The sequence below is a fragment of the Leopardus geoffroyi genome, chromosome B1 (genome assembly GCF_018350155.1).
Source record: "Leopardus geoffroyi isolate Oge1 chromosome B1, O.geoffroyi_Oge1_pat1.0, whole genome shotgun sequence".
In the NCBI taxonomy this organism is placed as follows: domain Eukaryota; kingdom Metazoa; phylum Chordata; class Mammalia; order Carnivora; family Felidae; genus Leopardus; species Leopardus geoffroyi.
This window is the reverse complement of record NC_059327.1, coordinates 199105613-199128947: the sequence shown is the minus strand read 5'-3', so window position 1 is coordinate 199128947 and position 23335 is coordinate 199105613. Positions and strand designations below refer to the sequence as shown.

General features: G+C 52.3%; 1 protein-coding gene across 1 annotated transcript in view; it reads left to right on the top strand.

Annotated features, from left to right (window-relative positions):
- OTOP1 (otopetrin 1) overlaps window positions 1–21293 on the top strand; it is a 31531-nt gene extending 10238 nt beyond the window's left edge. The window contains exons 3-6 of the mRNA XM_045474555.1: window positions 1965–2023; window positions 8363–8493; window positions 12221–13149; window positions 20803–21293. Of these exons, the coding sequence (XP_045330511.1) occupies window positions 1965–2023; window positions 8363–8493; window positions 12221–13149; window positions 20803–20973 (1290 nt within the window). The 3' untranslated portion in view covers window positions 20974–21293. The remainder of the gene's footprint in view (window positions 1–1964; window positions 2024–8362; window positions 8494–12220; window positions 13150–20802) is intronic.
- Window positions 21294–23335: the final 2042 nt, after the last annotated feature.

Here is a 23335-nt window from a genome sequence, read left to right as displayed (position 1 = left end):
TAGCAGACATTTACTACTTGGCATTGCTACACTAGATGACTGGAGAATGAAAAACAGTATTTAAAAAAAATGGAATTTTTAAATGGTGCTAACCTACATACAGCATAACATTTGCTGTCTTAGCTACAGTTCAGTAGCGTTGAGTATATTCACGCTGTTGTGCAACCGACCTCCAGAACCCTTTCGTCTTGCAAAATTAAAACTCCGGCCCCATTAAACACTGACTACTGATTCCCTCCTCCCCCAGCCCCCGGTGGCCACTATTCGACTTTCTGTCTCTACGACTTGGGCTACTTTAGGGACCTCAGATGAGTAGGATCATACGGTGTTTGTCCTTTTGTGACAATTGGCTTTGTTTCACTGAGCTTAATGTCTTCAAGGCTCATCCGTGCTGTAGCAGGTGTCAGGATTTCCTTCCTTTTTAAGGCTGAGCAATATTCCATCGTATGGATGGGCCACGCTGTCTCCATCCATTGATGGACACTGGATTGCTTCTACTTTTGGCTGTTAGGAACAACGCTGCTGTAAACATGGGCGTACAAATATCTTTTTGAGACCCTGCTTTCAGTTCCTGTGGATATATACCCAGGGGTGGGATTGCTGGATTACATGGTAATTAAAAAAAAAACATTTATTTTGGGTTCAGTCGGTTGGGCATCTGACTTCGGCTCAGGTCCCCATCTCATGGTTCGTGGGTTTGAGCCCCGCGTCGGGCTCTGTGCTGACATCTCGGAGCCTGGAGCCCGCTTCGGATTCTGTGTCTCCCTCCCTCTCTCTGCCCCTCCCCCGCTCGTGCTCTGTCTCTCTCTATCTCTCAAAAAATAAACATTAAAAAAGCAAAATCAACAAATAAAATGTAATTTAACGTTACTGCAAAAACCGGGAAGGAAGATAACAATGTGTAGTTCCCTGCACATTCTTGTCAAAGTTTTACAGAGAACGTGCAGAATATCCTATTCCGAGGTTTCACTTTGAAACATCATAAACTTTTTTGGGGCTTGCCATGTGGTCTTTACGAAAGTAGCAGTGAAGTAGCTGTCTAACTTGGAAGTCATTGATAAATCCTTTTACCAAACGTTTTCCCTCTTGTTGGGCCGAAGGGCACCTTACCAGGAGCCACTGCTCTCTGTCTTTTTAGGACGTCAGATGTTTTAAGGACCATCCCCTGAAAGTGTTTTCAGAGCAGGCCAGTCACTCTTAGGTAAAACAATGTGGAAGAGGTAGGATGTGTAAGTGAATTTTCTTTGGTGCTATCTGATTTTCTTTTTTATAGCTCTTCCTTACAAAATGAAGATTGAACAGGGCAAATGTATTGTTTATTTATTATTTAAAAATGTTTTTTAAATTTATTTTTGAGACAGAGAGACAGAGCATGAGCAGGAGAGGGGGAGAGAGAGAGAGAGAGAGAGAGAGAGAGAGAGAATCTGAAGCAGGCTCCAGGCTCTGAGCTGTCAGCACAGAGCCGGACGTGGGGCTCGAACTCCGGAACAATGAGATCATGACCTGAGCCGAAGTCGGACGCCCAACCGACTGAGCCACCCAGGCGCCCCGAAAGTATTTTTTTTTAAAAAGCCCTCAACATTTGGCCACCGGTGTAGGAACTGTTTGTTGGGTGTTTCTCGGAGAAAGCCTAACACGGGTGATAGAATCGGGGTGACGGGGATCGTGACAGGCAGGCAGCCACTCCCCAAGCCCATCCCTGCTGACAGCCTCAACCTGTCTTCAACACCTTTCTTGCACACCTGGAGTCTTGCCTCCAGAGCGCGGTCCCCACTGGGGGGGGGGGTGGCACTGCCACCTGAGAGGGCCTTGGTGACTTTCCATCCTTGGGACCCTTGGGATGGGAGTTCACGGACGTCCCAGCATCTCCCCGCATCGCTTCTGTGCGTTTCAAAGCTTCTCAGTATGCGAACATGACAGTGGTTTTCACTGACGCATCTTTCTTTTCTTCCTTTATTTCCTAGGTGTATTTTCTTTGGGGGCATGCCAAGGATATCATCCAGTCTTTCAAAACCCTGGAAAGGTAAAAAGCGTGGGAACTGCTAGTAAAGCAGTTGAACTTGGTGTTCGTTTAGAACGCACAGACTCATCACTGCCATTGCGCTTGGGTTTTATTTTATTTTTTTTAATGTTTATTTACTTTTGAGACAGAGAGAGGCACAGCATGAATGGGGGGAGGGTCAGAGAGAGAGGGAGACACAGAATCGGAAGCAGGCTCCAGGCTCCGAGCTGTCGGCACAGAGCCCAACGTGGGCCTCGAACTCGCGAATTGTGAGATCACGACCTGAGCCGAAGTTGGACACTTAACTGACTGAGCCACCCAGGCGCCCCTACGCTTGGGTTTTAAATGGGAGACCAACTCTCCCTTCCGTCCCGACGAGCAAAGACCACGCTCTTGGCCTGGGGAGGCGACCCTCCGCCATCGGCCTCTTCCTGGGGACGGACGGCCCTGGGAGTAGGACCGTGTGGGTTCGAATTCCGACTCTGCTGTCGGTGCCGTTTTCCTTTATGATCCTCGGTTTTCCTCATCTGTAAATGGGGATGAGAGGAGAGCCAGCCTCTGAGGACTGAATGAAGTGCTTGACATAAACCACGTGCCTGGTGCATAACAAGTGCTCAGTAAGCGTGGGGTCTGTCATTCTCTCTGTCACCTTTCTCTCGAGTGATTGTGAGAATCAAGGGAAAGAATCCATAGGATAGGGAGTGAATTAACTAGATGGAAGGTGTTACCGTCACGTAAGAAAGCCCTGGGTGCCCACATACCACCGACTCAAAGAATCAGCATTTGTTTCATAGAAAGATCTCCTATCAGATCGTGAGAAACAGAAAACTCCCCCAGTACCATTTGAAATGACAACAGATATTGAACAGATTGATTTATGGGGGCGTCTGGGTGGCTCAGCCGGTTAAGCATCAGACTCTTGATTTCGGCTTCGGTCGTGATCTTGCGGTTTGTGGGTTGGGGCCCCGGGTCAGCAGTGTGGAATCTGCATGGGGTTCTTTCTCTCTCTTTCCCTCCCTCTCTCTCTGCCCCTCCCCTTGCTCGTGTTTTCTCTCTCTCTCTCTCTCAAAATAAACAAATAAACATTAAAAAATTTAGGAAAGGATTTATGGATGACCCCTGGATAGAACCATTTTGATAGTCTATTGAAATAGAAATAGCTTTCCCCAATCCCGCCATGCAGAAAGGATCAGCCTCAACAGGCAGTGAAGCATTTAATGAGCTGCTACTGTGTGTAGGGTCCACGGCCAGACATTGTTGGGGATATGCGGGGACGTTGGGCCGAGGTACCCCAGGCACCTGGTGGGATGTCCCGGGGGCTGTGCCCTGGCAGCCCGTGCTATCCTCTGCGGCCCTGAGTGGTCGCCCAGTGGAGAGAAATGGACAAACCAGGGACAAATGAGTTCTGGGCCCCGAGAACCCAGCAAAGAGCACTTTCATGGCCCCTTTCTCACATTTGATCCGCACGCGGGCTCTGTAAGGGTAACTCATGGGAACCACGCTTCCCTGCTTTGAAGGGGTGCGGCCCACAGGTCCCAGCAGATTAGGGGACTTACCCCATGTCTCCAGAGTGCAAGTGGCAGGCCTGGGATTTCTGTCCCGAGTCGTCCCACTTTGCATGCCGGGGAGCGAGGAACAGGTGGGTCCTTCGCTCTTCCTCCCACAGACGCTTTTTAAGGATTGTGCTTTTTAACCGATAAGATTGCAAGGATACAATAGGACCTAAGAATCACCTTAATGCCACTTTTGTGGGCTGAATGTGTTTCCCCGAAATTCACATGCCGAAGCCTTAACCTTCAAGGTGATGGTCTTTGGAGGCAGGGCGTTTGGAGGGTAATTAGGTTTAGATGATGTGCTCGGTGGGGTCCCCCATCATGGGATTGGTGCCCTCAGAGGAAGAGACACCAGAGATCTCCGTCTCTCCCTCTCTGCACACCCAGAAGAGAGGCCACGGGAGAGCTCTCACCAAAACCAACCGTGCTGGCACCTTGACCTGTGACTTCCTGTCTGCAGAACCGTGAGAAAGAATGGAGTGTTTTGTTACGGCAGCCCCAGCTGACTGAGACGCCCCCCCACCCAGCGGTAACTACCGTTAACATTGCGGGCTGCTTCCTGACAGTTTTTCCATGAATACAGTTTTCAATCCTTTTTTCTTTTTAATTTTTTTTTTTTAATTTTTTAGAGAGAGAGAGAGAGAGAGAGAGAGAGAGAGAGAGCAGGGAAGGGGCAGGAGAGAGGGAGAGAGAGAGTCTCAAGCACGCTCTGTGCTCAGTGCAGAGTCCGACGTGGGGCTCAAACCCACCACCCTGGGATCATGACCTGAGCCGAAAGCAGGCGTCGGACGCTTCACTGACTGAGCCACCCAGGTGCATCTCCGTTTTCTACTTACGATCACGGCCCTGCCCTTCCTGCTGTGCTTGGTCTTTCCATTTTATCATTGGCATTTCCTCCGGTCGGCGTTCATCTGCACCTCGACCTTTCCTGACCGCCCCGCGGGTCACTGCCGCAGTTAGTCTAACCAGCCGCCCTCTTGTGTTAGTCTGCTCGGGCTGTGGCGACAGAATGCCACACGCTGGGCAGCCGAAACAACAGAAGCGCACGGTCCTCGTGGTTCTGGAGGCTGGAAGTCCAAGGTCAAGGTGACAGCAGGGCTGGGTTTGGAGGCCTGCCCGCAGCTGTGTGCTGTGGCCTCACGTGGCCTTTCCTCTGCGCTCGCGGAGAGAGGGCTCCGCTCTCTCTTCCTCTGCTTCTGAGGACACCAGTCCTATTCGACCGGGACCCCGCCATTATGACCTCGCTGAACCTTGATGACCTCCTTAGAGGCCCCATTTCCAAATACAGTCGCGCTGCGGGGTTAGGGCTTTAACGGAAGAATTTTGAGGAGACACAAGCCAGTCCACAGCACCCAATCCTTCTGAAAGTTTTGTTGCTGTTATAAGTCGTACTGTGATGAACGTCCTCGGTCAAACATCTTTGGTGTTTGAACATCTCTGATTATTTGCTTGGGGTAAGTCCCTAGAAGTAGAATCGTTGGGGGTAAAGGGTGAGAGGTTTTCAACAGATGTGTATGGAACATCTCGTCTACCCCCAGAGACTCCTGGCTGAGTGGGGTGGGCTTGCTCACGCATAAAGCGCTTTCTTTGAGGCGTGTTCCTCACGAGGACTTCTCCCACGTTAGCCCTGCCACTTAGGGGCCATACGATCACCAGCTCCCACTCAGCAGATGAGGAAACCGAGGCTCAAAGAAATGAAGCAAAGCGTCCAAGGTCAAGACACTTGCCTGTGCACGGCTGGGGGGCTCTGATTGTTGGCGGTAACTCCGGGTGACTGCGGTGGCCTCCTGGCTTTGCGGGCGGAGTCTTTCTCTTTCTAATGTCACTCACGCAATCACAGCCTCGGGACATTCGGGCCCATTCCCCTCCAGGCGGAAAAGGGTCTTTGGCTCTGCTCGGGCCTCTGCACTGCCCGGTAAGGCAGCCACCAGCCGCACGGGGCTACTGAGCACTTGAGCTGCGGCTACTTCCAACCGAGACGTGCGGGAAACGTCGAACACACGTCAGGTTTCGGAGCCTCGGGCGACAAACCGAGTACAAAAGATCTCAGGGATAATTTTTGTTGCTGTTGATTCTATGTTGACGTCATAGCAAATTAGATCGGGTTTAAGAGAAAATGATGCAAACTATTTTCCCCTGTTCCTTTTTTTTTTTCTTTTTTTCTTACCACTTTTTAAAAACGTGGCTACAGGAAAATCTGAAATTCTACGTGTGGCTCACATCTGTGCCTTGCACTCTCAGTTTTTGGACGGGACGGCTTGAGGCCAGGCACCCAGACGTTTGGCAACCAGGGTCTGTCACCTGAGGGAACTCCAAGGGATGGGACACACAACTCCGTGCCCACCTCCTTGCTGGGTGTTTGGACACAAGTCTCTCCCTGACTCGTGGCCCCTTTCCTAACCTGGACAGCGAGAGGCTTGAATGAGATAACACGCAGAGCTTGATTTGGCCTGTTCTGTGTGTAGAGACGAGTGTTAAACATTTTTGAGGTACTCCCCACCTTTAGATTTTGGATTTCGACTTCTCTAGCAAAACTGAAAGATTTGGCCGTCCCAAACGCACGTGCAGCAGAGGGCCAGAGCTGAGTGGGGGGTGTAGCCTCCGTTTGCTACAGTCCCCACCGCTCCCTAATGGACCCCAGACCTGCTTTATTCGTTGACGTTTCCTGCCAGGCCCTGGAGGTTTCAGAACTTACCACTCCCAGACCTGCTGTCATGTTTGTTTGTTTGTTTGTTTGTTTTCTGGTCTTTTGAGCCAGGATTCCACGGCCCCATGCTTTTTGTCCGTCCTGGGACTTTTCTCCGATCTAAGAATTCCCCTTAACTTGTTTGAGCCCATTTCTCTTCCCGAGGGTGGGGTTTGGAGGGCAAGCAGAGCTGAAAGCATAAACTGAAATCAGAAGTGGCCCCCGGAGGCCTTGTGTTTGTTGTGGTCTGGGGCCATCAGACCCGAGTATGAACGAGGCGGCCTGGCATGAGGAAGTGTCTGCCCTTAGTTTGTAGGACAGTTTCCAGGTCGGACCAACAAGAGGCTGCCAGCTCACGGAGACTCTCTGCAGCTGCAGGTGGCATTGGCATTATCTCGTCGGGTTCAGCGGGCCTGGGATTGGACGGTGCCCCGTGCACCAGGAAAGAAGAGAAGAAAAGGAGCCGTGTGCATTATAAGTAGAAGAAAAGGCAGTCGGCCTGAGGCAAACAGCATTGTCTGCATTTGTGCTGGGCCCCGGGGTGAGCCGGCCACAATCTATAGCTGCTGGGCGAGCACAGGGGCAAGCAGATGGGCAAACACCTGTTCCCTTCTCCTCTTGTGCCTGGATGTTATGCAGCTGCTCCAGGAAGCCAGGGTTCAAATGAGGGAAGTTTGGCTTGTGGTCACTTGTGGGAGCCCCCGAGGGGGCAGCTGGGGTTAAAACTCAGAGGAGAGGAAAGGTCAGGGTTGAGGACCCAGTCATACCAGTTTTCCTCTGGGCAGATGGTGGACAAGTGTATGCTTTCACTCTGCCCTTCTTAGTGGGTTACCATTTCATCCCATACTGGTTGCTTCATGGTCACAACGTAGCTGCCACAACTCCAGCCTTCATGTCTGTATTCAAAGCTGGAAACAAAGGGAGGGGAGGACGGTACATAGGCTTTTTTATTCTCATCCTTTTCATCACAAAATCAGAAGCTTTTGGGAGTGCCCAGTAGACTTGACTTCACATCCCACTGGCCAGAGTGGCCATGCCAGGCTGCAGGGGAGACCAGACAGCGAGTCTCTGACTTGTTTCAGTTTCTTTCTTTTTTTTTTTTTTTTATTGTCATGTCAGCTAACAAATAGTGTACACAGTGTAGTCGTCTTCAGGAGTAGATTCCCATGATTCATCACTTACATACAACACCCAGTGTTCATCCCAACAAGTGCCCTCTTCAATGCCCGTCACCCATTTTCCCCGCCCCCCACCCCCCGACACCTTCCACCCTTCGTTTTTTTTTTTTTTGTCTTCATTTAAAAATCTCTTATGGTTTGCCTCCCTCTCTGTTTGTAATTTATTTTTCTTTCCCTTCCCCTATGGTCTTCTGTGAAGTTTCTCAAATTCCACATAAGAGTGAAAATATATGATACCTTTTTCTGACTTATTTCACTTAGCATCATACCCTCTGGTTCCATCCACCTTGTTGCAAACATTTCATTCTTTTCCATTGCTGAGTAGTATTCCGTGGTGTGTGTGTGTGTATACACAATGTATGTGTATATGTATATATACACATCACATCTTTATCCATTCATCGGTTGATGGACACTTGGGCTCTTTCCATATTTGGCTACTGTTGATTCAGTTTCTTTAGAGGTAAGTGGCAAGACAGAGGGGGTGGATGGGGACCATTGGGTTGGCCAGCCAACAGTGAGGGCGTGCCCAACCCTCCACATTTCCAGTGTAGCCCTTCGTCTTTCCGTGATGGTTCTTTCCCCTTCTGGGAGAAAGGGTTCGGGCTGTGGTGGGGTTGGTGCCTGCTTTCGGTAAGCTTCCATGACTGGATCCCAGTTCCTTCTTGTCCCATCGACAATGAGCTGAGTATTGGCAGGTTCGAGATTAAGGCAGAATGCCAAGACTGGTTTTGCAAGTTCCCACGGAACTGCCTCTCCCCAGATAGGGACCCACCTCAGGTCTGAACTGCCTGGCAAAACCAGACTCTCGGCGAAGAAGGAGGCACGCACGTGTGTGTGTGTGCGTGCATGTGGGATTGCGTGCGCGCAATGTCTCCCTCTCACCCCGTGGGGCTCGGAGCTTCCCAGGGCAGCTCGGTAACTGAGTCCTTGTGTGTTTCAGGTTTGGGGTGATCCATTCAGTGTTCACTAACCTGCTTCTGTGGACCAATGGTGTCCTGAATGAGTCAAAGCACCAACTTAATGAACATAAGGCACGTCTCATCACGCTGGGCTTCGGGAACGTCACAATAGGTGAGTGATAAGAGGTGTCCCGTCCCCGTGCTGGAACCTCTTAGAAGGCTGCAGGGACCAGAAATGTTCAGAGTCGGAGAGGCAGGTTCCAAAGAACTGCAGGGTCCTTCGACCTCAACGTTGGCCAGACAATCATCTGTTGTTGAAAGTCTTTCAAAACCTCCTAAGTCCCTCACCCTGGTTACGTAAGTAGGACTTGCTGAGGGTAATTAATGGTTTCCTCAGTGACTCAGGGACTTGCCGGACCCAAGGGTTATCATTTAGGGTACCATTTCTCACGGTACAGTTTGGTATGGAAGTGAATGTCTTTGTTTACAGCTAAGGAAGATTGGCAGTCATTGTGTTTTTAATTAAGCGTCTATTACCAGTTCTTTCTACTAAAAGTATAGCTTTGAAATACCCAGAGAGGTCTCAGGGCTGTCGTTAATTGGTTTGAGTTCATTTGAAGTGTTTTTTTTTTTTTTTTTTTTTTTTTTTTTTTACTCTCTCCGGCTTGCACCTATGGCCCATCCTTATCCCCAACCCCCACCCCCACCCTGCTTCCTGTTTGAGAGCCTGCCACACCTCCTTCCAAAGTTCTTTTGCGTTTATGACCTGTCGCTTCTCTATTAGAACAGTGGGGCTGAGAGGAATGTGCAGGGCGGAAATGTGCTGGGAACCGGAGAGCCCAGATTTGGGGATGTTCTCATCACGTCCTGGCTGTGTGACTTTTGCTAACCATGCAACGTCTCTGGGCCTCCCTTTTCTCATTCATAAAGTGAGGGGACCTGACCCAGGCTCTTTCAGGAAGTCCTTTTAGCTTTAATGTATTACTCAGGTACACTCACTGTATGACCCCAGGCCCGTCGCCCAGGGCGACTTTAAAACAGTTTTCTTACCAGGGACACCTGGGTGGCTCAGTTGGTTAAGCATGTGACTCTTGACCTCGGTTCAGGTGACGATTTCACGGCGTGTGAGTTCGAGCCCCACATCGGGCTCTGCACTGACAGTGCGGAGCCTGCTTGGGATTCTCTCTCTCCTTACCAGTGGGGTGGGGATGGTGAAGTCAGGGCACACGCTGTTTCTCCAACCCCCGACCCCCGCTGTCCACCGGCAGCCGACTCTTGGGAAAGTCCTTCTCTCTCGTCAACTCTCGTTTCCTCATTGGTGTCAGTGATAGCAATGACAACAAAGCAAACTTCCCAAGTGTTTGCTGAGGGCCTGGCACGCTGTTCTAGTCCCTTCGTGCGGCTCCTTTAATTCTCAAAACACCGTGGGGTAGTCAGTGTTGACCTTATCATACGGATGAAAACATCAAACCACAGAGAAGTTAAGTAACTAGCCCAAGTCCACACAGCAAGTAAGTGATGAAACCCGCATCTGATCTGGCTCCAGGAACCTCTGTGGAAAGATGGAATTAGATTGATCTACAAAGAAAAGACTCTGTCAGCTCTAACATTCCGTTGATCTGAACCTTTCTCCTTGATTTCTTCCCCTGATTTTGCACAGGAGCACCTTGGGTTACAAGAGGTGGGAAACCGGTTTTGCGGTGAAAAGTGCAGGGTTCTGCAAAAGTGAAGGTGATTTGTGCTGCCACAGGCTTTCCATTTGATTTTATAACTGGTCTCTACAAGTCACGAATCAAGGCAGTGACAAAGTGTAAAGAAAAAAAAAAACCTACAGTAGCACCTACCCAGAAATGCAGTTACGTGCTGTTAATATTAGGTTATTTCTTTGTCGTGTCCTGTTTCTTGATCTGTAGTTAAGGCCATAGTGTATATATTCCATCTTTTTATTTTTTTTGACTACAGCCTACAATAAGAAATAGAACTTGCACGGCAGCTCAAGTGCACATCTGTACGTGTGGACGCATAGGCCACGAAATAATAACCTTGCTGTATCAGAGACATTTTCAAATTTCTATTGCATCTGGTACCATTCCATTCCATTCTATTCCATGACAAGTCCTTCCTGTTTAAAAAATACATTGGCAGCTACCCACTAAATTGATTTCATAACTGAGTGCTCAGCTGTGATATGTATTTATTTTTTTCATTTAATTAATTTATTTATTTTGAGAAAGAGAGAGAGAGAGAAAGAGAGAGAGAGAGTGCACGCACACAAGCAGAGGAGGGGCAGAGGGAGAGAGAGAATCCCAAGCAGGCTCCATGTTGTCAGCTTGGAGCCCGACGTGGGGCTCGATCCCATGACCATGAGATCATGACCCAAGCCGATATTAAGAGTTGCACACTTAACCAACGGAGCCACCCGGGTGCCCGCTTGTGACATGCATTTTAAAAATGCTGTGTATACAATTTATTCTTACTTGTTTCCATTGTTATGTAACATGATCACTTTCCTGTACCATTAAAACACAACTTCATTATAATTTTTAATGGCAGCCTTCTATTCCATTGTATGAATGTATCAAAATTCGCTTAACAGTTTCTAAATTGTTGGACACTGAAATGTTTCTCTTTTTCTCTCTCCAATGCGCACACACACACACACACACACACACACACACGGTTTTATCTAATGCTTTGATTACACTTTTTGGCTTTGATTACATTTTTGACTCGTCCCTCAAAACAGATTGGAATTCTAGGTCCGAGACTACAGCTGCATCATCTTTAAGGCTTCTGTTACATATTTTCTTATTTATGTATAGCACGTGCCCTCCTTGTTATGAAATCGCTCTTTATACCATTGCCAAGTGCCTTCTGGAAAGTGGTGCCAACTCGTGTGCCAAGCATTGGAGTTCGATGGTTCCCGTCTCACACTACACGTGCTAGTATCCAGTATTCTCAAGAGGAAACGCTTTGCTCATGAGAAGGGGCATTTTCCCTCATAAAGTTACTTTAAAAAATTTTAGGGGCACCTGGGTGGCTCAGTCCATTAAGCATCTGACTCTTGATTTGGGCTCAGGTTATGACCTCACTGTTGTAAATTCAAGCCCCGTATGGGACTCTGCCCTGGATGTGGAACCTGCTTGGGATTCTCTCTCTCTCCCTCTCCCTCTGCCCCTCCCCTGCTTGTGTGCTCTCTGTCTCTCAAAAAAAGGCAATAAAAATAAAAAATACTTTAAAAATCACACATGTAAATCATATGCACATAGAAAGTTTAGAGGATACAAGGAAGCAAAACTTGGAGGAAAGCAATACAGTAGACACCTGACACGTACACAGTGTTACATGCCAATGATATCTCCACAAATCCATGAAGCTGGGGCAAAGAGACACAATAGAACTTTCTTTTACTGAAAAAAAAAAAAAAAACCCAGAAAGAAAAACAGAAAGGAAAAAAAAAATTTGCCTGCCACTTTCCCACCCAGAAATAACCATCGTTGACATCTTAGCTTCTATCTTTCCAGATTTCTTCTATGTGTCTGTCTATCATCTATACATCTACAATTCATAAAAATGGAATTATACTCTCTCCTCCTCAGCGAGCTTCTCTTATGCAAAATCTTGTGGACATCTTTGCATGGTCAGTAAATTTGTATAATACCATTTCAAAGGGCTGGTGTAGGTACGGATCGATGGGTATGGTGTGACTCATGGAGGTAGTGCTCATTGGGGGGGTAGTCATGGCCGTCAGTTTAGCCACGATATGAAACGTGATAACAAGGCACAACACAAAGCTTTAACTCAACGGGAACACCCACGTGTGACTCCTCAGTGACTCTATTTACTCATGCCCACTCAACATGCCAACCTCCCTCCCGTGCATTCTCTCTCGCCCCCAGTCTTGGACGACCACACGCCTCCGTGTAACTGCTCGCTCCCGACGCTCTGCTCGGCCATCTCACACGGGATCTACTATCTCTATCCCTTCAACATAGAGTATCAGATCCTGGCTTCCATGATGCTCTACGTCCTGTGGAAAAACATCGGACGCAAAGTTGACGGCCACCAGCATCAGAGCATGCGGTTCAAGTTCCGCGGGGTCGTGGCGGGCTCCGTCCTGGGCCTGAGCGTGCTGGCCGCCACGATCGGGGTCGTGGTGGTGTATCTGATTCAGATCGGGCGCTCCAAATCCAAGAGTGAGTCCGCACTCATCATGTTCTACCTGTATGCCATCGCCTTGCTGATACTCATGGGGGCCGCCGGGCTGCTTGGCATCCGGATTTACAGGATAGACCAGAAATCGCTGGATGAGTCCAGAAGCCCGGCCCGCACACTGGATGCCGACCTCTTGGTGGGCACCGCCTCCAGCTCCTCGCTCATCTCCTGGGGTTCCATCTTGGCTGTGCTCTGTGCCGAAGCCTGCCCCCCCTACACCTGGTTCAACCTGCCCTACTCCGTCCTGATGATTGTTGAGAAATACGTCCAGAACCTCTTCATCATTGAGTCTATCCACCGAGAGCCGGAGACGCTGTCTGAGGACATCAGAACCCTGCGAATGGTCACCGTCTGCAGCGGCAATGCCATGCCCCTCTCCTCGTCCGGCCTCAGGAACGGGGCTGTGGCCGGGGACGCGGCTTCCCCAGGCAGCGAGATGCTCCGCGCGGCCAACGGAAACACGTGTCTGAGAGAAGGCTGTGGCGGAGAAGGGGGCGAGGGGAGCCGGGAAGGGACCCCGGGCCCCGCCTGCCGCCCCGGTTTCTTGCAGGGCGACGGCAAGAGAAGCGTCTTGAGGAACATCGCAGCCTTTCTGTTCCTCTGCAATATTTCGGTAACGTGCATTAAGTTATTCACCTTAAACACGATCTATGTTCCTTGCTTTTCTTCCCCGCCCCCCCCCCCCCAGAGAAGGAGTGAGGGAAGCTTATTATCAAAATGATGTAAGTGTGGGGTGAAAAAATGAGGCTGGAATGAAGGCGTCTCCTCCACAAACCCACTTACTGAGCACTGCCGTGTGCCAGGGGCTGGGGTCGGGGCTAACGATTGCAGGTGACAAGACCCCCATCTCTGTTGGTCAGCAGCCCTCCCGGGTGACATCTGCAACAGATCTGCCCCACGGAGGGCAGGGAGAGGTGGAAGGAGGCCACTCCAGCTTTGTAGGTGACGGTTTTATTTTTTATTTTTTGATTTTTTGATTTTTTGTAGGTGACGGGAACTTACATACGAGGCTTGTCTTGGGCAGCAGCAAGACAAGTGGGGTCCCTGTACCTGCCTGCTAGATGGCAGAAGTCTATATGCAGAGAGAGGCTTAACTGGGTTCGGTCGCGCATGCCGTGCAGGTGTTCTCAACGCCACATCATTATTTCAGGGCTGTGTCCTTGGAGCAGCTTCTGGGAGCGAAAAGGGCAAGGAGAACCCACGTTCCAAGGACAAGGGAGGGGGCGGGTGAGGAGCCTGTGAGAGCTCGGGGGGCCGACCGGCGGTCACTTCTTTTGGATGACCTTCCCCAATAACCTCTTCCTCAGAGAGGTCACAGTATAGGGGGAAGGGACACAAGGAAAACATACAGCGAGTAAGACAAGTGTTGGCACAGAGTACGTGCAAAGTGTAACGGGAGCACGGATCCAGGGAGGGACTTTAGTGAGTCGGGGATGCTTGAGGTGAGGCCCAGACTCAGGTAGGAGAGCTTTTGGCTGCAAAGAACAGAAAGCTTGGCCAGCAGTCTCTTCAGTCTTAAAGATGAGAATCCTGAAGGTTGGCTATTTGGGGTTGGTCCGGCAGCTGAGCCCTTTGATCAAGGATCTAGGTGCTGTCCGTCTTTCCACTCGACCACGCTGCGTGTGGTGCGGACTGCCACGCGGTCACAGAGTGGCTGCAGCAGCACCAAGCATCACATCGGGGCTCAAGACACGAGGAAGGACTAGTGCCAGGCAGCAGCTTTCCCATGGCCACCCCTAGCCGCGAGGGAGGCCGGGGAAGTGGATGGTTTCCAGCCTGCAGCCTCTGATGGCAAGTAGCAACATGCAAGGCGTATGGTAACTCCGTTTCGGCTGCCCGGGTTCTGAGGAACGGTTGGAGGTTTACCAGGTGGCCAAGGCAAGCATTTAGCGCAGAGGGCACGCGGTTCAAAGACACAGAGGCGGAAGCCGCCGCGGCCTACTTGGGGAGCAGCAAAGTAGTTCAGCATGAATGCCACACACGTCGGGGAGAGCCGTGGCGGGGGAAAGAGGAAGGCGGGTCTCGCCTGTGGGTCTGGCTTGAGCGGAGCTTCGTCAGCCCGGCCGGGTCTGGTCCTCGTGCTGAGGGCCATAGGGGACCCTCTCGGTTTGTGTCTTGGGTGGATCCCCTTAGCAGCGGTGTGCGGGAAGGATGGAGACAGGTGAGCCCAAGGGCGGGGACACCTGGACGGAAGCCCCGAAGCAGCCCAGATGGGAAATGATGGCCCCCTGGCCCAGGGCAGTGGCCGCGGGGATGGAGAGAGGACAAAGGAAGAGAGAGCCCCGTGCCTTGTTGGGATCCGTTCTAGAGATTCACAGTAGGATGGCAGGGCTTGGTGACAGGGAGGGGCCAGCTGCCTCTGGCACCACACGGGCCTCGAAATGACCGTGGCTGGCGGGAGGGTGGGGACGCCCCGCCCACGGCGCCTGCCTGTCCTCACGGTCACCTCTCTGCAGCCGCCAGCTTCCAGGCCGCCAGGGCTATGCCGTTTCCCCGTCAGCTCCCTGGCTTTCGAGCTTCCTCCGCCTAGTTTCAGCGGGGGCGTGCCCAGGGACCGCCAATTTTGATGTCACGCTAAGGCCACAACGCTGGGAGGGTCCCTCTGAAGCCGAGATGGCCACGTGTCTGCCCATCAAATCTGATTCTTGCTTTGGGCCACCCGGACCTCGGTCCCCCTCCAGCCCGGCAGACGGTTACGAGGAGCTCTGAAGGGAGAAGGGGTCCCAGGCGAGCCTGGGTCCAGGTGGGCCCGCGTCTTTCATGGAATAGACATTTCTGGAGCATGTGCTGGGCACAGCAGGCAATGAAGGAACCGAACGGGAGAGAGAGAGACAGATTAGTGACTATCGCGGGGCTGCGTTTTGTGTGAGGCTTGTATTCCAGAGAGGCATGTATCCACTCAGATCTTTCTTTGTTAATGTTTTTATTTATTTATTTTCTTTTTGGAAAGAGAAAGAGAGAGAGAGAGAGAGAGGCAGAGAGGGAGGGAGACAGAGTCCGAAGCAGGCTCCACACTGTCAGTGCAGAGCCTGATGCGGGGGTCAAACCCACGAGCCATGAGATCATGACCTGAGCCGAGGTTGGATGCTTAATGGACTGAGCCACCCAGGCGCCCTCAGCTTAGATCTTACAGAGTCAGAGTTGGTTCCAGAATCCCCCTAACGTGTGTTGTTTTTGTACACACCCAGAGGTAGGAATCTCTCTCTTTTCAGCAAGTTCAGAAAAGCCGCTTTCCACACGGGTTCTTTGCTTGACCGCCGGTGAGGCGCTTGGCTTGCGGTTTCGGACCAGCTCGACCAAGAACCGCGTGGCCGTGGTAGACTGTGATGGTAACTGATGGTCCGTTGGGACCCGACGGCCGGACTCAGGGCTCTGTCCTGGGAGGGGGACCTGTGTCATCTCTTCACCTCCATGCTCCGCCCCCGGTGTCCCCAGGCCCTGCCTCTGTTCACCGGGGAGTGAGCCGGAAGGCAGAAATCATCGCGGGGTGATGTCCGGGGGGGGGGCCCTCAGCAGCCCCACGGGCCACACGCGCACCCGCGGTCCATCCCACGAGGCCGTGAAGCCCCTGGCAGAGGGTGAGACTCGTCATCCTCCAGGACCAGGTGCCGGAACAGAGGCCGCAGCCGGAGGTGCTGGTGTGCACATCCACGTGGGGACAGCCGAGGGTGGCGGGCGGGACGGTGGGATTTAGGGAGAGGGGGGAAGGGGGAGGGGACCGTCTGGGCAGAATGACGGGCATGGGGAGGCCACGGGGAGCGTGTGGATGCGTGGCCAAGTAGGGCTTGCGGGACGTGCTCCTGGAGCGGGAAGGGGACCTGCCTGGCTGAGCACGACGAGCAAAGGGAGGGACACGAGAGAGGCGCCAGGGTGGACCACACGGGGTCTCAGCAGCCACAGCCGCAGCCGGGGTGGAATCCTGAGTGCAGCAGGTTTTTCTTTTTTGACTCAGTCGAACCTTTAATTGTAGGTAATACCACGTAACACAAGCGTTTACCATAATATTTACCATTTTAATCATTTTATTTATTTATTTATTTTTTAATTTTTTTTAATGTTTATTTATCTTCGAGACAGAGAGAGACAGAGCATGGACGGGGAGGGGCAGAGAGAGGGAGACACAGAATCCGAAACAGGCTCCAGGCTCCGAGCCGTCAGCACAGAGCCCGACGCGGGGCTTGAACTCACGGACCGCGAGATCGTGACCTGAGCCAAAGTCGGACGCTCAACCGACTGAGCCACCCAGGCACCCCACATTTTATTTTTTTAAAGAGTTGATTGATTGATTCATTTAGAGGGAGCGAGTGGGGGAGGGGCAGAGAGCGCGGGAGAGAATCCCAGGCAGGCTCTACACTCACTGTCAAGCGCAGAGCCCGACGCGGGGCTCAAACCCACAACTCGCGGGATGGCAACCTGAGCCGACATGAAGAGTCAGACGCTCAACCCACTGAGCCACCCGGCGCCCGCGTTCTAACCATCCCAGAGCATACGGTCCAGGAGTGCGAAGGGCATTCCTCACCACCACCCATCGCTGAAATCTGTTCGCCTCGCGAAACTGAAATTCTGTAACCGGGAAACAAGCCCCTGTTCCCCACCGCCACCCCCCGGCCCCCCGCAACCCCGTCCTACCTCTGGGTTCGACCACACCGTGCAGTTCATGTGAGTCGAGTGTTCACGGAGTGTTTGTCTGTTTGCGACTGGCTTGTCCCACTTAGCGTAATGTCCCCCAACATCAGCCACATGGTAACGTGTGGAGGGGGGGAGAGATGTCAAGAACAACTCCCCGGTTCTGACCCGAGTTCCCGGGGACACGGTGACACTATTTATGGAGACTGGGGACTCCGAAGGGGCGGCAGGCTCGGGAGGGGCTCGGGGTGGAAGGAAGACCCCGGGTTTAGTACCGGACGCATCCACTCGTAAGGCGCCTCTGCGACCTCCAGGCGGACATCCAAGCAGATGTTTGGGTTTCCTACTGCTGTGTAACAAACGACCCCCAGTGCAGGTCAAAACCAGCAGCTGTTTTATTAGGTCTTACGACCTTGAGGGTTAGAAATTCTGGCAGAGCTTGGCTGGGAAAGTCTCATCTTCCTCGTGGCATCGACTGAGGCTGGTGGGCGGGCTGGAATCGACGGCCCAAGGTCTGGTGGCTGGGGTGGGGGTGGCTGAGAGGGCTCAGCTGGGACCCTCGGCTGCAGTGTCTACACACGGGCTCTCCAGCATGGCGGTCTCGGGGTCGGGGGGCTTCTGAGGTGGCGGCTCGGGGCCCAGCGGCCAACCTGCCGAGACTGGAGGTGCCAGTCTCTCGGGGCCTGTGTGGATATCGCGTGGCATCAGTCCTGCCTGCCACATTCTCTGGGTCAAGCAGTGGCAGGGCCCCCCGGGTTCAAGGGAAGGGGACACAGCCCCGCCTCCCACTGGCATGAAAAGCAAAAACACTCCACGGCAGATCTCAATATTGGATCTCAGGAAAGAGGGCCAGTCGTCTGTCCTTGCCTTCTCTGCCCACTGTCTTCCTTCCATTCCTCTCTCTCCCGAAGATATAGCCACCGGCTGGCTACTGAGGGCCAGCGCGGCTGTGAGTGATGCCTTAGGGGGCTTGCCAACCAGAGGTCCGGGCTGGCAGTAAACGGTCAGGCAGGAGACCCCTTCTAGCGAAGCGCCCCCTGCAGAGAGTGAGCCGAGAGGGAGCGAGGTCACGCCTGGCACTGTCTCCGATCAGAAGGCCCAGGCGGGTGAGAGGGGCTTCCTCAGGGGGTGACAGGGGCTGGGTGGTGAGTGTTCTGGGAAACAGCCGGGTCAGGCCCCGGGGCAGGGAGCTTATCTCATTGCAGGAGGAGGATGGTGGGCCATGTGACAGGGACCCCGGGTGTGGGGGACACCTGGGCAGTGGGGTTGGGGGGCCTGGTGAGGGATCAGCCAGCAGTGGGCTTTCTAATCCCATGTAGGGGGTCGATTTCGTTTTCAGTGGCTGTGAGGGCTGGTGGGAAGGGATGTGGTCTCGCAGAAGGAGCGAGTCTGGCAGCGGAGTGGTGAGTGGGCCCGTCAGGGGCGCCGTGGAAGCCGGATGGTCAGGAGGCCGCCGCGGTGGCCTGGGTGACAGGGGACAGCGATGGCCGGGCAGGTGCACGTGGACAGAAACGGGTCCACTGACGCCAGGGCGTCGTGGAGGCACAGTCCTCTGGGCTCGCCGATGGGCTGGGTGGCAGGTGCAGCGTCTTGAGGGAAAGAGGAAACACGAGGGTGATGCCTGGCGTGTGACCGGCCACGAGGCGGAAGATGTCGCGGGTGAGAGGGGGAGTTTGAGACGCAAGTAAGACGCCGAGTAGCCCGAGGGGTCCTCGAGGGCAGATCAGGCGAGTAATTCAGACGGGGGGAGTCATCGGCCCATAGTTGGTGTTTGTTTACAGCCAAGGCTGGGTGAGCTCGTTCAGGGGTCGCGTGTGTAGGGGAGGGAAGAGCACCCAGGGGTGAGCCCTCCAGCCAACAGAGAGAGACTGAGCGAAGGAGGAAGCAGGAGGGAGCCGGGAAGAACCAGCCAGGGTGGTTGGAGGCGCCTTAAGGGTCACGGAGCCTGAGGTCACAGCGGGCAGAGATACAGAGGGGACGGTACGGAGAGGCTAGTGAACCGGTGCATCAGTTCCTGCCGCCGTGGAAGGAATTACCCCGCGCTCGGCAGCTTGAACACCTGGTTGTTAATGTTGTGGAGTCTGGAGGTCGGGAATCCCAGCGTGGCTTAGCCGGTGCCTCTGCTCAGCTGACCGCCGGGGGATCTTTCCAAACCCACTTACGTGGCTGTTGGCGGGATTCACTTCCCGGTGGGTTGTTGGGCTGAGGGCGTGAGTTCCTGACCTCCCTCCGCTCCTGGCCGCGGGGCCTCGCCACGGGGCAGGTCACACACAACAGGGCGGCCGGCTTCCTCTCTTGCAGGACTCCCCGGTCCTTCTGCCACCCAATCTCAGAGGTGACATCTCACGCCTTCTGTCACATTCTGATGTTTGAAGCGAGTCATGAGGCTCAGCCTGACCCAAGGGGAGGGGCTTCCACAAGGACGTGACTCCTGGGAGGTGGGATCGGTGGGGGGGGGGGGGTCATCCAAGAGGCTGCCTGCCACCATGCAAGGGTGGAGAAAGTTCCAGAAGTGTGCAGTGTAAAAGAGAAGCAGGCCCAGGAGACCGGCTGTAGCAGGGGAGGTGGAGGAGGAGGACCTGGGGCGGGGAGACTGAGGCAGGACCAGTGCGTAGCTTCCGCAAGCGACAGCAACGATAGGTCACTGCTTTCGGTTTTGCAAACATAGTTGCCATTTTATTCTCATGTGAGCCCTCTGTGACAGGTGTCTGTAGTCCCACCTTCCAGCTGAGGAAACTGAGGCTCGGGGAGGTTAAATGGCACTCTGTGAGTGCCCCAAACCCAGGTCCGGCTCCAAAGCAGGGGCTCCTCCCCTAAGCAGGGGGATGTGAGCAAGGCCTGGGCTGTCTCTCCAGGTCAAGCCAGAAAGCCCCACGTGGCTGGGGTCTCCAGGCACCAATGTTGGGATGTAAAGGCGGGTGTGATAAACGGGTGACCTCTGCTGTAGGTAAGCCCGGGGTGGCACATAGGAGCTCCTTCCCAGCCTGGTTAGATCATGGAGGGCTTCCTGGAAGGAGGAGTGTCTCAGGACTTGGAAGAAGGTAGGATTCAGCCGAAGAAGGAAGACAGAGAGCCCTTGATAGAGGGAGAGGCAGGAGCAAAGCCCTGAAGGCTTGGAGGAGAGTCACGTCCAGCCTTTGGCGGCTGAAGGGAAGGGCGTGGTGAGGGACGTGGTGGTAGTTAATTGCAGTCAAACTCAGTGCCCCGTCACTGAGGGAATCTGGACGTTGCCCTGAAGGCTTCTGGGAGCCACTGGCGCGTGACAAGCAGAGGAGTGGCAAGGTCAGGTGTGCCCTTTATAAAGATCGCTTCCCCAGCAGGGTCAGGGTGGATGGAAGGCGTCTGCTGGAGTTGGGGCGGGGGCATTTGGAGCCACTGTGGCGGTTCAGGCGGGGGATACTGAGGTCCCGACCAAGGTGAGGGCTGTGGGGACAGAGGGAGTCGGGTGGGTGTGAGCAGCATCCACTCGGGAGGGGGCTGAGGAGGCCAGAAGAGTCAGGCAGGCTCGTTGGATTTGGAGACCTCCAGGGGGACGTTGCAGGGACAGGTGTAACTCTGAGTCCCCGAGTCCAGGCCGGCGCCTGGGGGTCGCGTGGGGCTCCCCAGGCGGCTGCTGGCACGGGCCCCTCTTCTCTTGTAGCTCTGGGTCCCTCCCGCCTTCGGCTGCCGCCCCGAGTACGACAACGGATTAGAGGAGATCGTCTTTGGCTTTGAACCCTGGATCATTGTGGTCAACCTGGCCATGCCTTTTTCTATTTTCTACCGAATGCACGCAGCTGCCTCTCTCTTTGAGGTCTATTGTAAGATATAGTCTGTGTCCACATCCAAGCCCGAGGAGTGACCTAACAAGAGAATTCACTGGAGCCACCTGCGAATGGCCAGGTTGGGCAGATATCGCCTGACAAATGCACGGAGGGTTGTCTTTGCGGCAATTATTTCCTGTGAGCTGGAATTGTCTATCACCCTGGATGAATGTGAGCGCGTTAGATCAACATCGGTGAGGCGGCTGAGATCTGGTCTCGGGTAGTGAATTCTCACCAAACTCAAATTCTTTTATCTCCTTTTATTTATTTATTTTTTTTTGAGAGAGAGAGAGAGAGAGAGGGAGCACGAGCAGTAGAGGGAGAGAGAATCTTTAGCAGGTTCCGTGCCCAGTGCAGAGCCCGACTTGGAGCCCGACGGGGGCTCGAGTCCCTGACCGTGAGATCATGACCTGAGCTGAAATCAAGGAGTCTGCCGCTTAACCCACTGAGCCACCCAGCGCCCCTTCTCTCCTTTTAAACGGGATCCTCTGTGTTTTTTTTTAGAAGAATGTGATCCCAGGTTGGGGGGAAAAACATTATGTGGTTTGTTTTTCATAACAATTGTTTTCTATCATCATGTTACTGCCTACAACTCTTCTGACCGGCTGCGTAGTACAATCCTCCTGACGTTTTATCCCTCCCAGAGCTGATAAATGCCGATACAATCGCACTTAGTTTATATTGTACTTTCTGAATGTGTTTAATTTTTTGAACAAAGTTATGTTTTTCATCTGGATGGAAATTAGTGTACAGATCAATACGGAGACCTATTTCTTCCTGGAAATTTCGGCACATTTTTGTGATCATTTTATTTTTAAAAAGAAATTTTACTATTCTCTCTCACTGTAAATACATACATGCCTATTACAGAAAACGTGGACATTTTGGAAGAGTAGAGAGAAAACATCACTTAGGACACTACTGTTGGGTTGACGATCACTTTTTAACACCTTGTTGTATTTCCCAGAGGTGTAATGAGATTCACGGTGTTCTTTTCATTGTCATTATTATGCTTGCCACTGGTGATCTGACATGTCCAATTTTGTATCCATTTCCCCCCCCCCCCCCCCACTTAACAATAGAGCACAAACCTTTCCTCCACGTGGTTTTCGAGGCTTTGTAAATATCATTTTGCTACTGTGTTAAAGTTCATCAGATGCATGTGCCATAGTTAGTCTTCCTATTGTCGATGTTAGAGTGTTTATCCTGGTGGGGTTTTTTAAGGGCTTCTGCAAAAATCCACTATCTTTGTAAAGCATTTCCCATATATCATAATTGCTTCTTTACGATACAGACTTAAAATCTGGATGTCTATTCCAAAGGTTGTCAATATTTTAAAGCCTCTTAAGAAATAATGACGTTTGGAAGGCCTTTTTACGTGCTTTGCCATAATTATTTTAAGATCATAATAAAATTAGCTTATTTCCTATAAATACTAACGTGAGTATCTTTTCATCTGTGTGTATTTTGTTAGTTTGATAGCACAGGCAAATGGCATGTTAAGAAACACCAATTTTTTTTTGTTGTTACATGACGAAAATACCTTAAGTTCTAGGGAAAAAACTAACGACAACGGGCAGATAGACCGAAAACAAAGTCAAAGATGATCTGTCATACCTTCTATTTAGGGTGGTGGCTTTCAACCTGGTGCCATCCTGTCCCCAAGGGGACGTTTGGCAAAGCGTGGAGACACTTCTTATCGTTACTGCCATGCGTGCGACAGGTGTCTGGTGGGCAGAGAGCAGGGGTGCAGGTCGGCACCCTACAGTGCACGGCACGGCCCCCACCACGAAGAGTTATCTGGCCCCAAAGGTTCATAGTGCCCAGCATGAGGAACTGTGCTCTAGAGGTAATTGCTGTTAATTTTCGGTACCTATCAGTACACACACACCTACATACACGCACACGCAGGCACACGCACGTGAATGGGATTGCTTTTATGTATACTGAATTTGCATGTAACTAGCTTTTTTCCCCTCTTAATACACCTGCGTGGTTCTGGACGATTTTCGTTTCCCCGTGGCATCACGTCTCACACTTGAGCATACGTAAGAATCATCTGGAGAGCTTGTGAGGACTCCTGCCTTCCCAGCCAGAAGTTCAAGTTCCGTTGGGCTGGAGTGGGGCTCAGGGTGCTTCAAGAAGCGTCTCAGGTGATGCTGTGTCCCTTCCAGAAGCACCGCCTCGAGAGTCCGTGAACCCCGAGTCAAGACTCCTGAACAGCCTCCCGTGACATTGTGTATTCTTCTGCAATGTGACCTTGGGTAGCTCCAGAGCACATTCCATGGGGGGTTGTATCGTTCCTTATGTAGTCAGAACCCGACGTTGGACAGGTAGAGACATTTGACGGTGTGATCCTTTTCTGTTTTT